This window comes from Neophocaena asiaeorientalis, unplaced genomic scaffold (genome assembly GCF_003031525.2).
Source record: "Neophocaena asiaeorientalis asiaeorientalis breed wild unplaced genomic scaffold, Neophocaena_asiaeorientalis_V1.1 scaffold30, whole genome shotgun sequence".
Taxonomy (NCBI): Eukaryota; Metazoa; Chordata; class Mammalia; order Artiodactyla; family Phocoenidae; genus Neophocaena; species Neophocaena asiaeorientalis.
The window spans coordinates 16,209,136-16,224,793 of NW_020174923.1; the positions used below are offsets into that span (position 1 = coordinate 16,209,136).

Sequence of the window (15,658 nt, forward strand, 5' to 3'; positions counted from 1 at the left end):
CAGCACATGCCCCCATTTGGGGTTCAAAAACATGGGCCCCCCAGAGGTTGCTCCTGCCTCTCCCCCACCCCGATCTACCCTCAGGCTCCTGGTGGCCTGGGCTCAACGAATTCTCTGGAGGCTCATTTCCTTTGAGGCTGTTCCTGGGACCCAGCTCACAGAAGGCTTTTGCGTGTCTGTCCAATTGCTGCTTCCCCAGATCCCCCCACCCCATCTCCCAGCACCAGCCCCCAGCCCCCAACCATGGAATTGCTCCTCTCTGTGGCTGCTTGGTGCCCTGACAACGCCCTGCAGGATGCCCTGGTAGGCGTAGGCACACAAGTGGCCGATGAGTGCTCAGTGATAGTATTGCTGAAATGTACGAAGCACCCCCTCTGTTTGAACCAAGGGTGGGCAGGTCAGTTTGAAGTCAGGGGGCTGGATGAGATGAGCTTGAGAGACCCCTGAGCTGGAGGCCAGTGGCATCCTCACATGGGCTGGGCAGGGAGACCCACAGAGGCTCCAGGTGACCTGGGCTGTGCTGTTTGCAGTTAAGCGTCATTTTAAGGAGTGGAGGGGTGCAGGGTGTTGGGAAGGTGGGGAAGGGGCTGCTGGATATACAGAACCCTCATCGCTCCCACCCAGCTGCGCTCAGCAGCCAGACACTGGCCGGGCCGTCTTTGGGCCGGTTTCATCTTTGCCTGGGACACGTCCCCGATCTGAAACCCCGAGGCCCCCTCGCTGTCCCCACCCCACAGAGCTGCTTTATCAGTCCTGGCCTCCCCAAACCCAAATCCAGTGACTTCAGTCCACTGATGGGGTAGAAAGAGGCCTGGATGTCGAGCCAGAGACCTTTGATCTCAGGGGAGTCGCTTGGCCTCAGTTTTCTCAGCTGTAAAATGGGCTGGTTCTGTTCCCTACTTCCGTGAACGCTATAAAGGATTTTGTGGATTGCAAAGCAATCTACAAATGTCCTCAATTAATTATTATCTGGATTCCAAAACCTCCCTCCCTCCTCGATCTGCACCCTCTGCCCTGACTTCCGGTCCCAGGGTGTCTGTCAGGGTCCCAGTCTGGGTCCCATCAGCAGCAGGGGGACTGAGGAGGCCTTGCGGGGGAAGCCGAGGACCCCAAAGCAGGGGCTATACCTTCACACTCAGGGAGGAGGGAGCCAGAACTGGAAAACCCAAACCCCACAGGGTGGTTTTTCCTGTACTGGTGATCTGTGCCCGTGAGGGAGGGACCCAAGGAGAAAAGGGCTCAGGTGGGGGAACTTTTAGGGAACTGCAGCCTCTGAGTGTGGCATGGAGAAAAATTCTTCCCAGCTTGAGAGAGGGGCCTGTCCCGCAGTGATCCCCACCCTGCGGCTGCTCGGCTCCTTCCCACAGTGGGGTGACATGTGTGTCTGTTGGCCCATCACACAGCCACAGCCCCAAGGGACCTCCCTTCCCACCCACCCACAAGTCGAAGCTCAGGGCAGAATGACTCAGAAATCCCATCGGGGGCCTGCCTTGATTCCTGCCCTGCAGCCCATGGAAGGGTTAAACTCAGCACACCTGCCCCTGGCAGGAGGGGCTGCAGTTCTTTGCAGCCCAGGTGTTTCCAGCTGTGCTGCAGCAGCCCCTCTACCCTTCCAGTCTCTGGACGAGAGGGATCCTGGGGTTCATCTGAAACAGCGTCCATGGCGCAGGGACCCCTTGCGGCTTCTCTGATGACCCCCAGCCCCGCCTTGGATGTCCTCCCACGACCTTCCAGAGCCGGCAGCTCTGAGCTTTGCAGCCTGTGTGGTGTACGTCCTGGGGGTGTTGCTCGCCTGCCCCCGCCCACAGAGCTGAGAGCACAGTAGGCATGGGAAGGGTGCCCATCAGCTAAAACAGCCCGGAGGCACAAGCAGGAAAAGGGGCACCGCCCCAGCTTGGCCCTTTCAAGACCCCTTGCCTATAAAACCCCCTCACAGTCACCCCCAGCCCCTCTCAGGCTCCTCTGTCCTTGGGATGCCCCCAGCCCCCCACATCCCAACATTGTCCATGAAATGCCTTGCTTTCTCCCTTCTCCTTCATTGGGTGGAAGGCAACGTTGAGAAAGGTGCCTCACTTGTGGCCATTTGAGACTCAAGTCACTTCTGGTCCCCCTTGTCAGCTAGGACACTTTGTGCGGCTGTCCCACCCCAGCTGCTCTGGAAGCTGTCAGCATATCTCCGTCTTGGTGCCCCTGGTCCTATTCTCATGGCTTCCTCTGCTCAGCGGGTCCCCCCATCTCCCTCTTTAAGGGGACAGCGCTTGGGGAGTTAGCAGAGCAGGGTACCCCACATGGCCTTCAGGGACACCCCCAGCTCCTCCCTCGGGGAGCAGTCAGATCCTCACCCACTGGACCTCCCCTGCCCCAGTCGAAGCTGCGGGGCTCCCAGCACCGCGGGGTCATCTGTCTGTCCTGGTGTCCTGATAGCACACGCACCACCCCCCCCCCACTCGTGCATACACACACACCCCTGCGTGGCCCTCTTTCCGGGTCAGAGACTCAGAGGCAAGGCCCAGGCCTGAGTGTGTTGGGTGGAGCGTCTGTGCCCCAACCACCTCCTGCCCCGAGGACGTGGCCCACGTTGTGCCCGGCACTCTCCCGGACTCCGCAGGAGGTGCAGGGATTTACTGTCCCCCAGGAGCTGGTGGATACATATCCCTCGCCCCTCAGGTGGGACGACGCAGGTGTGGGTCCCACCCGGCTCTCCCAGCTTCCGCAGCAGGACTGGCTGCAGCTGCCCACGGTGGTGGGCGTGTGCGCCCCTACCCTGGAGTTGGTTCTCGAAGCCTTGTCTCTTGGTATGCTTCTGGGGTTTCCATGCTAAGACAGCATTCAAGCCTGTTCGGCCTCCCCTGCTTCCTAATTCCTTCCTGTTCCCAGCTTATCTCCTCCCCTGGGGCTGGGACACACTTCGGCCTGGTCCCACTGACTCACCTGTGCTCAAGCTGTGCCCGGCCCGTGGTGTCCTCCACCTTCTCCCTACAACTCGCCCCCTTACAAAAGCTGCCTTTACCTGGTCCCCACAGACCCATGCCCTTCTCCTAAGTCCTCTCCTGGACCTCAGGGGCTCCCCTAGCGCCCCATCATTGGCGTGTGTCTGAGTGCCACTGGTTCCCCAACCACACGGTGACCCTAAAGGCTGAAAGTGGCCTCCATTTCTTTGTGGTACCCTCCCTACCCAGCCCTAGCACATACCAGGCTTCACAAGTGCTGGTTGAAAGATAAACATTATTATTTACACTAGCCACCCCCATATCCCAGCCCCACTCCCCCAAAGCCCTGCTCCGGCTGTCCAGTATCTCTGGATGTGGCTGGGTCCTTACCAGGGGTGTAAGTGGTCAGCTGGCTGGTTGCCCCAGGAGCCACTTGTCCTGCTCTGGGGAACTTGAGGCAGAGGGGGGCTGAGTGCCCCACACTCTTCTATCTTTGCTTAGCTAACGATGCTTCCCAATGAGGTCATCCAAGGGCCACAGGGTCCCTTTGACCAGCAGAGGGGCTGCCCCAGAGGCCAGGTCACTGAAAACAGCAGGCTGGGTGGCCCCCAGTATTCTCTGCCCCTCAAAGGGAGGCTGGCTTTGGCTGGGGCACACACTGGCTTTTGCTCAAGGACACTCTGTCACCCTCCCACCTCCCCATCATCTCACGAAGGGGGAGACACCTGGGGCAGGAGGTTAAGGAGGGGGAACCCATGTGGGCTGTGGGGTAGTAAAGGTCCAAGGGTGCGAGGCAGGGCATTTCTGGTGGCAGTGCAACAGGGTCACACGAGTTTCCGGTGGCTTGGGAGGATTTCGGTGACGTGGCCTGATGTCTGATGATGCCACCTGATTTCTAACAATGTCAGCAGGGCTTCTGACAACATGGCCTTGGTTCCCAGTGGTGTTGGAAAGCACTGCTAAGGCCTGGAGGCTTCATCACGGTGGCTTGAACGCTGTCACAAGAGTTTCCCATGATTCTCCTGGAGGAGTGGATGGCCCCGCACAGTCGCTGAGGACATCCCGGGGTCTCCAATGGGCTGCCATCTTGTGCTCTGGAAGCAAACACCTCTTGGAGGGACCCACATGCTGCTTTGGATTCCCTGCTCTCCATCTCCACTCCATTTCTGTTCCATTCTTGGGACAAAGGGGAGCCAGAGGCCCTGGGCCCAGCGCAGGCCTATAGGTTATCTTCCATTCATCCCGTGGCCCAGACTGCTCTCAGAGGCCTGGAACTCCTGCTCAGCTGGGGGTGCGGGAGGGGCCTCCCGGGCTCTCAGTGCCAGCCAGCTACTCCTGGGGGCACAGGGTGTGGGAGAGAGCTGGTCCCCTCCACAGACAGGGCGGCCAGCTGAGCCTGGCGACCATCTCCCCAGCCATGGATCTTGGGGGCCACTCCACGGCCCTCCAGCTCAGACTGCTGTGGACTGTTTGATGCTGTGAAAGCTGACACGGGTGGGGGAGGTGGGGATGGACATGGCGCGGGCCACGCGGGCGCGGATCGAGTGCTTGTCCTGCCATCGGTGCCACCTTTTCCGGATGGCAGAGCGGACCTGTGGGCACAGAGCAGAGCGTAAGGGCTGAGCCGGGGTTTCAGGACCCCCCTCCCTCCCCCAGGGCTTCCACAAGCAGCTATACAGGGGAGCTGTGCACAGGGGGCCACGTCGGAGGTGGCAACATTCACGTCATCAACATTGTTGATTTGCATATTTGTTAGGAAAATTTTCTCAAGCGTTCTGAGCAAGGGGTACCTTTCTCAAATCCACCCAAAGGTGCCATATGGCCTTTGCCATGAAGAATCTCTACCCTCAACCCATACACATCTCCTGCCCTCAACCTACATACACCCCTTGTCCCAGGGCTCAGCTTCCTGGTTTTCAACAGCCCATTTCACAGACTCATTGATGAGACTGGAGCCCCGGTTTCTGGCTCCCACACGTACTGCCTATGAGAGCAAAGAAGTGGGCTTGCCACCTCGGGCAGGAGGAGGCTACGGACAGTCTCTGGTCCCAGCAGGGCTCCTGCCGTCCCGAGTCCTGGGGCCCCAGGTCCTTACCTCGCTGTTGAGGAAGCAGTAGAACACAGATACGAAGAAACCCTGGCGTGGAGGGAGAAGGTGGGTCAAGGGACGGGGGCAGGTGCGGCCCCATCCAGCTTTGGGGCTGACCCCTTTCTGTCCCCAGCCTCCCACTCCTCCAGGCCCCTGCCTGGAAGAGCTCCCACCCGAAGAGGTGCAGGGGACAGTCAGGGCTGGAGCGAGGGGCTGGGGTGGGGGACGGCTGTACCTGGAAGGATTCCAGGAAGGAGTTGAAGTAGATGAAGACGACCCGGGAGACCTCGTCCTCCCCGGGGTTCACGAAGAACAGCATGTACGTGATGCCCAGGAGGGGTAGCAGCACCAGGGTGGCCTTCACAGCCTTCCTGGGGTGGGGCAGGTAGGGGGGGAGGCCCAGAGTCACAGCCCACCCGGGAGGGGGCTGGGGCCTCTGGCTTGGTGAGAAGGACCGGGTCTGGGGGAGGGCTGTAGCAGATCCCTGGAATGTCTGAGACAAGGGGAGCTGGGGTTTCAGGAGGGACTCTCAGGCCTGGGGGGACACCCTGGGTCGGAGGCTGGGATCCCTGAAGCGCCTCATGTGTGGGGGAGGCAGGTCTGGTTACCTGTACTGAATGGTCTCAGACGTGGTGGATGCCCGGAGTTTGGTCATGAGGATGCGGACGATGTTGAAAAGGAAGATGAAATTGATCTGTAATTTGACACATGGTGGGATGGCCTGGGCATGGGTGTGTGCAAGATGCTGGAGGGAAGGTGGGGGACAGGGCAGGGACTCAGCTGTCCCAGGTCTGGTCTCTGCCCCCTTGCTGCTCTCCCTCCACCTTCATGAGCCCTTATATATTCCTGGCCCTCTGCCCGCCACTTCTAGGTAGAGGGATCCTTTTAGTCCACTGTAAGCCTGGCGTGCCCCTCCCCACTGAGCCCCTCTCTCCTGTCCCCCTACCCAAGTTCTTACCAGCAGGACCAAGATCATGGGGCCCTGGTAGATGTAGTCCGTGTACACCCCAGGCCTTTTGCCAAACCAGCACCTAGAGGGCCACAGAGGTGAGAGGAGGAGGGTCACCTGGGTCCAGTTCAGTGGCATGAGGGAGGAACAGTGCTTGGCCAAGCCAGGACTGGAGCCAAAAGCCAGGATCTGGGTGCCCCAATTCCAACCCTGGCAGAAGGTCAAGATAGCTTTCCATCTGCAGAATGGATAGCGTCCTTTGAGATGTAAAGCTGGAAGCAGGCACTGTGGCAGGGAGGGGAATTGGGGAAAAGACCGCTGAATAGAACGGGCATGGGTCCAACACACACTGCTCGCCTCAGTCCCCACTGTGTCTCTGGTGCATGCCCACGAGGGGGGCCTTGCCCCGTACATGTCATGCAGTGGCGCTCAGTAGCTAGCAATCTCTGGATTTGTTTAATGGCAGCGTGAACAACCCAGAGGCAGAGACTCTACCGGTTCCACCTGTCGTGAGAGGCAGACTTGCTTTTCGTTTTCTTGAGTTTCCCTCCAGCAAGATCTAGGGAGCTCTGGGGGGTGGGCTGGGATGAGGCACATAGGAAGTCCCATGTCCTTGTGCAGAGACGATGGACCCTCGGGCATGCAGATCCGCAGTACTTAGATCTCAGCATGCTTCCATAAACAATAAACTGAGATTTTTTTTTTGCGGTACACGGGCCTCTCTCTGCTGTGGCCTCTCCCGCTGCGGAGCACAGGCTCAGCGGCCACAGCTCACGGGCCCAGCCGCTTCGCGGCATGTGGGATCTTCCCGGACCGGGACACGAACCCGTGTCCCCTGCATCGGCAGGCGGACTCTCAAACACTGAGCCACCAGGGAAGCCCTAAACTGAGATTTTTATGTGAAACCTCTTGACTTTTTCAAAGTTTGGAAGCAATTCAAGTTTTCAAAAAACACGGGGCAGACCAAACGCAAGCTGTCCTGGGGCCAGGTCCGGTCCTTGGCCCCAGAGCCTGCAGTCTCTCTCAGGTCTCACACCTGGATCCCTTCTGCTGCAGTGTCAGAATCTTACCACAAGGTGGAGCTCCAGAGACGCTCAGACCAACCTTCCTCTGTGCTCAGCCACCCTTTTTGCTCCAAGATGAGCCCAGACGCACACACTGGGCAGCTTTTTGAAACCTGTTCTTCCTTCCCTGCTCACCTTCACACCTGCAGGCACAGGCTCCATCGCCCAGGATTTACAATGCTCCTGTTCTGAGACCTAGGCCACCATTCTGGAATCACTGCCAAGCCCTCAGTCCTGCTTTTCAGCTGCACCCCCACTCCCAGTTCAGGCCCCCATACCACCGGCTGTGCAAATGCAGAGAGAGCCAGCCAGGCTGGGCCGGAGTCAGGAGGGATCACCTTGATCCTTCCTAAACGTGAATATAATTTTCCAGGCTCCTTGTCAGGGGTGGAGAGGAATAGCCATGGTGATGGAGGCCACCTGGAACCCCAGTCAGACAGTGGGTTCCTGAGAATACTTTGGCAAAGATCCTGGCACCTCCCCTGGCCATCTATGTCCACTTTTTCTGCCTCTCTTTTTCAGTGGTTCTCAATCTTAGCTTCATATTAGAATCACCTGGGCAGGTTTAAAAAATCCTGGTGCCCAGGCCACACTCCAGACCAATAACATCCAACTCTCTGGAGGTCAAACCTGGGCATTGGTACTTTTTAAAGCTTCCTGCGTGATTCTAACCCAAGCCAAGGCTGAGAACCACTGCAGCGGAAGTGCAGTTTTCAGGGGTGATTGGGAACACCTACTTCCATTTAAGAACAGCCCCTCAGGACTTTAGAGCTAGAAGGAGTCTCTGAGATTGTCTGGATCAGTTCCTATTAAGTCAATGGAATCGTTTGTTAAAACAAGTCTTTATTAATAGAAAACATTTATATGACATTTACTATGTGCCAGACTCTAAAGGCTTAACATATATTAACTCATGTCATCCTCACAACACTTTGAGGGAGGCACTATTACGAGGATGCCCATTTTACAGATGAGGAAACTGAGGCACACTGTAACTAGCCCAAGGCCATAAAGCTACTTAACGATGGGAGCCACAGTTCAGAACCTGGGTGGCTGGGCTCCAGGGACTGCCAGTAACCTTTTGTTCCGCCTGTGGTGAAAGCCCGAGACAGACAAAAGAGCCTGGACCTGCCTGTCCAGCCCCACCTCAGGCAGAACGCTGTTAGGGAGACGCAGTTTGAATCTGACCCCCAGCACCCTCCCTGTGTGGATGAAGAAACTGTGGTCCTGACAGGGAAGGTGACATGGCTGAAGGTCCCTGAGGAGCATCAGGCAGAGCGGGGCTGGAAGCCTGGATCTCGGGGCTCAGGGGGCCCCGAGGACAGTGAAGAGGAGGTGACTTACTTCTCATTGTCGTAGTACAGCTTCCCAATGGCCCAGGCCACGATGATGGGGAAAGGCACACCTGGGGGAGAGACCGGCTGTCACAGGGCCTGTCGGTGGAGTCTGGGGGATGCAGGCCTGGAAGACCCCAGCGCAGCCCAGGGCCTAGAGGCGGGCAGGGCCTCCCCAGGTACTCACTGGCCTATCATGCCTCCTTTAAGATGCTCCCATCGTCCCTGCCCCCCAGGTAGCGGCGGAGGGCTGTGTGCACACCCCACCACCCTAACCTGGTCTCAGTCTCAGGCCCCCAGCCGGCCGGTCTGAGTGTGGGCGGGGAGAGCACGGCGGGTCAGGGCGGGGGGTGGCCGGCTCACCCCAGCCAATGCAGATGAACATCCACTTGCGTAGCCGGTCGGTGGAGTACGTCAGCACGATGGCTGTGTGCAGGTAGCAGCCCTCGCCAAACATCCAGAAGAAGTTGGTCACGTGGAAGTAGTTGTAGGCGGCTGTCACCAGCCTGCACCAGCCCTGCCGCCCACCCCATCAGAGGTGATGATTAACCAGGGAGGGAGCAGCCTGGGGCCTCCTCCCGGCAGGATGGGGCACCCCCCAGGATCCCCTCCTGTGCTGTGGGCTCCAAGGCCTGGCTCCGGTCCCTCCTCTGCAAAGGCAGCCCCACCCAGACCCTTCCTCTGACCCTGGGCCTGCCCCTCCAGGACACACCACATTGCTCTGGTGGACTTCTGGGCTCATGGTGAGCTGGACCACGAACCACGTGGCGTTCCGCAGGATGAAGGCCGAGATGAGGTTCCAGTGGATGATGTTTCTCAGGCACCGGATGCTCCTGTGGGCAGCAGGGGAGGGTGGGCGACAGGCGGAAGAGGAGGAGAGAGGAGATGATGGCTAGGTCACCAGCGTCACTCCAGCCCAGATGTATGAATGCGGAAACCGAGGCTCCGAGCAGGGCGGGCTAAGTCACACTGGGACGTGGCAGCAGCGGCTCTCCTGATGTCCCACAGGCCCCTTCCTAACTGTGGTCCACCCAGACCTAAGCTCCGGGGCAGAGCCTGCCGCATGGCCAATGCTGAAGGGACCAGGGGCTGCTTGTCTGCTAGGGACGCCCCTTCTCCCATGAGCACCCTTCCCTCCCTGTAGCTCCAAGTTTGAGGCTCAGAAAACATAAAAAGCCTCCAGCAATAGGCCTCCCTCCCAGCTTTCAGCCCTGATGCTCAGCCCCTGCTGGCAGCCCCCATTCCTGGCACAGACCTGGCTGGCACTGCCACATGCATCCTTGGCAGTTGTGCTGGGCCCAGGCAGCTTCAAACCCAAAGTGGGCTCCACCTTCCCGGTCTCCCAAATGGGTGCAGCCCGGCCTGGGTGTGGGTGACACAGGTGAGCCTGGGCTTTGGCCATCCCCCTCCCCTCTGCAGTCACTGGGCAGGGTTGCAGAAGTGACCCTGCCAGAGAGTCCAAGAGACCTGGGACATGTATATCTGTCACCTGCTCCCACTGAGGTGAGGGAGCTGGACTCCCCTAGCCCACCACTGCCTCCTGTATCTTCTCCCCGCTGCTCGAGGCCTGGGTGGGGGTGGTGGTGGCGGGGGACAGTGCCAGGGTCTCCTCACCTGAGCCGCAGAAATAGGACAAAGGCCACCAGGAGGGCTACCAGAGAGATGCAGTGGCCCAGGTAGTTGATGATGACGGCAACGTGGTAGTGTACTTTGCTCTTCTTCTGAGGCAGGAGAGAGGGGCAGAGGTGAGGCTCCTTCACAGCTGTGCCCCTGTGCCCACTGGATGTGCCAGGACAGCCCACCCCCACAGATGCCTGGGACAAAGTGGACCATGATAACAATAGTTGTCCCTTCCGGAGCCCCTGCCATGCGTGAGGTGTTGCCCTACAGCAGTGCCGTCCAATCTGAGTCTACGTCTGTCTGTCTGTCCCCCAATCCCATGCTCTGTGCACTGCTCCGTGCTGTGGGAAGATTGTCGGTTAACTGGAATCTCCATAGCACATAGGGTTCCCCACCCCGTGCGCACAAACACGCATGCACGGCTCACGGATGTTCTCTCATGTTCACGTTTCCATTCAGTCCCAACACCAGATGGCCCTTGTGGTGCAGACCAACCCTCTAGGACTTCTCTCCTCCTCCCATTTCTGAGTTGAGCCACCATGTTCTCCATCACCGCTAAATCCCTCCCGCTGCAGTTGAGGCCCGCTCCTCTCAGCGAGGAGGGGAAAGGGCAGTTGCTGTGGGTTAGCATCCACAGAATCATTAGAAACCATAAACAACCTCTCTAGGCTCTATAACTTGCTTCCCGGGTCCCACCCCTGGCCCAGGGGGTCTGCTTGAAGTCAGTGGGGTCCTCTCCCAGGACTAAAACAAAGTTCCCAATGTTATTACTTAATTCATTTCATACACTGATGGAAGCTGGGAAACGCGGCAGGCCCCTTTCCAATCAAAGTTCGCTCCATGAGTGTGGAAGCCCTCCCGTTTACAGAGTATTTTCTTTCCTTTTTTTTTTTCTTTCTGGCCGCACTGCGCGGCTTGCAGGATCTTAGTTCCTCGACCAGGGATTGAACCCGGGCCCTCGGTAGTGATGAAAGCTAGGAGTCCTAACCACTGGACCGCCAGGGAATTCCCTACAGAGTATTTTCACATCTGTTATCTTCTCAAACCCTCAAGGCAACACTGGGGGAAGAGCCAGTAGGGGGTCTGTACCTTATTTTGCAGAAAAACAGGCCCCAAAGTACACGGACTCGTTCAAGGTCACTCAGCTTCAAACCACCTCTCACCTTCATGTGCAGATTGACAAGTGAGGCAGAAGACGGGTCCCGACCCCATGAGGCTGGACTGGGGTCTCCAGGGCCCAGCTCTCTGCAGACTCCTGACCCCGTGAGAGCAAAGGCCCCCTTCACCCTTTTGTAGGCCCCAAGAGGGCAGGGCCTAAGAGCCAGAGTGTGGCACATGGTGGAGCGCTGGGAAATGTGTGTCGAGTGCAGGAAGGAAAAATGGATGTTGGAAAGGCACTGGCTTTTGCAAGGGGAGGGTCCCTGGTAACCCCTCCCTCCCTCCCCCTTTCCAGGTTCTGGGGTGGGGCATGGGCATGATGATGCCCGGAAACTGGCAAGTATTGAGAGAAAGACAAGCTCGCAGGAGACCTGTGTACCCTTTCAGAGCCACCAGAGCTCCTGGCTCTCTGTGGACCCTCCTGTCGCAATTACAGAATCCACGGGCATCAGAACTGGTCCCAAGGGATGGAGTCCAGCCCTACCCATCTTCCAGATGAGGAAACTGAGGCCTAAACTCACCCACCCAGGACAAGGGGTGCACCTCTGAAGCAGGACACCTAACAGGCATCTGAGAAGGGGTGAAGCCCTCGCTCCCCTGCTCTCCCCAGCCCCCGCTCTCCCCCTTCTGAAGGGGCATCCTCACTGAAGAAGCCCTGAGGCCCAGGCAGCTCTGTTCTAGGGGCTGGTTTTCCTGGAAGAAGCTTTCAGGAACATGACAGGAAATCACATTAGCAGCTCGGGCTCTGGAGCGCTGAGACCCAGCGAGGTGCAAATGGCAGGTGGGGAGAGAGGGCGGGAGGGGCAGAGGGTATTCACTGCCATCATATAAACGCGGGGGGCGGCGGGGTAGCATCTCTGAGTGCCTGGCGGTAGATGCCAAGTCCAGAGACTCCAGCAGATATGCACACATCCAGCCTGTCTGGAACTGACATTTAATTTCCTCTTATTAAATTTTCCACAAATCCATGCTGCGAAGCCCCTGGGTAATGGCAGAGTCTGTGGAGCCCAGAACGGTGCGATGCCCCAGCTTCATACACAGGCCCAGGTGGGCAAGATGAGAAGAATGCGCAGGGAGGCCCTTCACTGCTCCCCACAGCAGGCCGAGCCGGGGTCCTTTGGTTTCGGGTGGCATGAGTCATTTATTAAGCACCGACTGCATGCCGGGCACCGCGCCGGGGGCTTTACAGACATCACTGCTTTTCTTTCTCACAACTGCCCTCTGAGAGTGTCCTTCTGTCCCCGTTTCTCCAGGTGAAGGGGCTGCATAATCGGCCCAGCATCGGCATCCAGGTCTGCGTGGCCTTAAAGACCCTCCTTCCTCTGCTCCCGCGGTGCATTTCTTGGGGGATAAGCAAGGACTGAGAACAGAAGCACTGTCTTCGCCCTGGGCCCAGAGTTCTCAGGGAGCTTCTATGGGGAGGTGCGGGGCTCATGAGGGGTTTTCTCCACTGAGGCTGAGCGGGGAGAATTGGGCCGAACCATGCAGGGGACCACGTTTGCCTGACTCCTCGAGCTGCAGGGCCCAGGCTGGCTCCCAGCCCTGCTTCTCCGCTGCCACATCAGCCCTATGCGAGGCAGCTGGGGGGCTGCGGTGCAGCAAGAGCCTGAGAAGACTGCTGGAGAGGTGGCCGTGCCACCCCGAGAGATGACCAGCATCACCAGGAGAGACGGCCAGTCACCCCCAAGAGGCGGTCAGTGATACCCTGAGGGGTGTTCAACGATACCCGGAGAGAATAGCCGGCAACATCCTAAGAGACACTCAGTGACACCCTGAGGGACCGTCAGTGACCTCCTGAGAGAAAGCCACCGTTAACTGCAGAAGCAGCTGGGATGCCTGAAGGTCACACGGACACAGCCAGTCCGGAGACCAGAGACTGGCAGGTAAGTACCCCGAAGAGGGTGGCACCGTGTGGCACTGGGCAGAAGCCACTCCTCTGCACCCTCACGACCAGAATCCAATAAGTAATTCTGACCAGACTCTCTGCAAGGTACACCTGGCCCCAAGTGGTGGCAGTGTCAGACCTGTCCTGATGCCTTTTCAGGATGGCATGATGGGTTCTCCCCGCCTGGTCCCCACTGCTTCAGCCTCTCTCCCACCTCCATCCACCCCGTTTTGAGGCTCTCCCTCTCCACCTGGGTTTCCTGAGCTACTCCCTCACCCCACCCTGGGCACTCCAGCCCCTTGCTTCCCCAAAGTGTGGTCCCCAGACCAGCAACGTCAGCATCACCTAGGAGCTTGCAGGAATCTTAAGAAATGCAGAACCTCAAGCCCCACCCCAGATCCACTGAGTCAGAATCTTCATTTTAGCAAGGAGTCCAGAGGATTCCTAAGCATTCCAGAAGCCCTGGTCGAACCAACGCCCTCTGCGAGCAGTGAACACTGGCCCACGAGCCCACACCTCCAGAGCCCCTTTTATGTCCCATCAAAGTGTGTGCCCTCCCAGGACATGCCGGAGGCCAGGGCTCCCCAGCTCAGCAGAGCGTAGGGGAGGGAAGCAGAGTGTGTGCAAGTGTCGAGGGAGCGGTGGGGGGACGGGAGAGTTGTCTGGGGCAGATTGGGGTGTCTCTGCAGTGGACGGAGACAAGTGTGTGTGGGGGGAGGCTGCAGGCTGGTGCCGGGGTGGGGGTCACTGCAGGGGCTGGGCCATGCATGAAGCAAGTTCCCCGGCTGGGGGCCTGTCCCCTGCTGGTGATGGCTGTGGGCAGGTCTCCTCCCTGGCCTGGCCTCTGGGCGCCCTCACAAGTCTCATTTCACAGGCAGTGGTTCTGCGAATCCATTTTCTGCAGCTCCTGGGGCGCTGATGCTTAATTAGGGCTGAGTCCGGGCCCAGAGCTGAGAAATTGGCTGCTCGGTTAATTGGCGACATTCCTCTTGCTCTTTCACAGTAGTTCCAGGAGGGGACGGGGAGTCTTGGGAATGGGGAGGGGTCTGGCGAGGCTGGGGGCTGGCAGAAGGGGATGGCATTTTCACTAATTAAATTAACTGATTACCCAGAGTGCTAGGCAAAGTGGCCAGCGGGGGCTGCCGCGGAAAGGGTGGGCGGGTCATCCCGGGTGGGGGTGAGCCCTGCAACTAGACGAACGGGGGTGCCCGTGACCCCATCGGGGGTGACCGATGGTTGGTGACCCCTCCCAACCATCCCCCCTCCCTGGTGAACACAACAGCCTCACCTGAGCTCAGGTGATGAGGCCGAGGTGTGGCGGATAGATGGAGCGCCCTCTACAGGCCAAGGCGCAGGCGGACACCGCCCTCCCTCCCCCAAGAGGCAGACTGAACTGCTCTCCGGCCTTTTACAGACGAGGAAGCTGAGACTTAGTGAGGCTGAGCTACCTGCCCAGGGTCACACAGCACATGTGTTGGGACCAGAATCCAAACCCCTCCAAAGCCGGTGCTGTTCCCGTTACACTGCCTAAGAGGGGCCTGATGAGAAGCTGGTGCCCCCTAATCCGCCTTCTCCCCCCAACCCGCTGGTGGAGAGAGGGAGAGACCCCAGTCCAGGCAGAAGGGGTGGGAGCTGCAGAGTGGAGAAGGGCCTCTGCCCCTGATTCTGTGAAGGGTGTTGGGGGCAAGGGGGGCTGCTGAGTGTCCCCCGTCAGCCAACTAGAAGGAAGGGGCTTAAATTAGAGCAGGAGAGATTTGGGGGCCCGTGAATGTCCTCTGACATTCAGGAGGCTCCAATGCAGGGAGGGAGATTGAAGGCAGCTGTGACGTCTCCAGCTTGGTCATGTCCAAGAAGGGGACAGACGCCCGCTTCTCTGGGGTGGGGGAGGGATGTCCGTCCTAAGGCAGGAGGCTGGCGATCTGACCTCCACTTGGAGACACACGGTCAACCTCAGGCCCTGCAGACCCAGCAGGACGATCAAAGCGCAGGGTGGGGTGCGACGGAGGGGCTGCAGGCTTCTTGCCTTAGCTGTGCTCCCCGACACCGTCCCTCTCCGGGCGTGAACTGCAGTCCTAAGAGCCGCAGACAACACTGACCCGCCTTTCCCATCCTCCTGCCTCCTCTACTGTGTGCTAGGTAAGGAGTTCCCCACTCCGCTGTGTGCTAGGTAAGGAGTTGCCCACCCGAGCCCATCTCCTCCGGTTCGACTACGTTTCCCAACATGGGAACCTTACTTCCCTCCCCCAGTCCAGGTGGATGCCTTCCTCCCCAGCCCTGGACTTCTGGGGTTGCCTCACCATGTAGATACTTAGCAACCTGGGGGCTATCTTTGCTCAGGTCAAGGTCACTGGGGAGCTGGGCCAACCCACCGGGCCTGGGGTGGACCATATGGCCTGGCCTGTGTGACATTAGATGCCAGGAAGCCTCTCGCCCTGCATCCCAAGTAACTGTTTTGTCTGCCCAAGCAGAACTACTAAAGAGCGTGTCATTCTTTTGGGCTAAGCACTGCCCTACCTTTGCAACTTCTACAAGGAGACAGCAGAGCCCCAGTATCTCAGTGATGTGAGGCCAGGCAGCCTGGGGGAGCGGCTAACCAAGGCATGCGTGGGGTGGGGGGGGGGATGGGCGG

At 58.8% G+C, this 15,658-nt stretch overlaps 1 protein-coding gene across 1 annotated transcript in view; it reads right to left on the reverse strand.

The window, feature by feature from the left end:
* Positions 1–4,115: 4,115 nt before the first annotated feature.
* CRHR1 (corticotropin releasing hormone receptor 1) overlaps positions 4,116–15,658 on the reverse strand; it is a 36,684-nt gene continuing 25,141 nt past the window's right edge. Inside the window, exons 7-15 of the mRNA XM_024760769.1 lie at positions 9,981–10,087; positions 9,079–9,199; positions 8,730–8,883; positions 8,377–8,437; positions 5,978–6,050; positions 5,628–5,713; positions 5,255–5,390; positions 5,026–5,067; positions 4,116–4,522 (exon numbers count right to left, since the gene is read on the reverse strand). Coding sequence (XP_024616537.1) covers positions 4,382–4,522; positions 5,026–5,067; positions 5,255–5,390; positions 5,628–5,713; positions 5,978–6,050; positions 8,377–8,437; positions 8,730–8,883; positions 9,079–9,199; positions 9,981–10,087 — 921 coding nt within the window. The 3' untranslated portion in view covers positions 4,116–4,381. The remainder of the gene's footprint in view (positions 4,523–5,025; positions 5,068–5,254; positions 5,391–5,627; positions 5,714–5,977; positions 6,051–8,376; positions 8,438–8,729; positions 8,884–9,078; positions 9,200–9,980; positions 10,088–15,658) is intronic.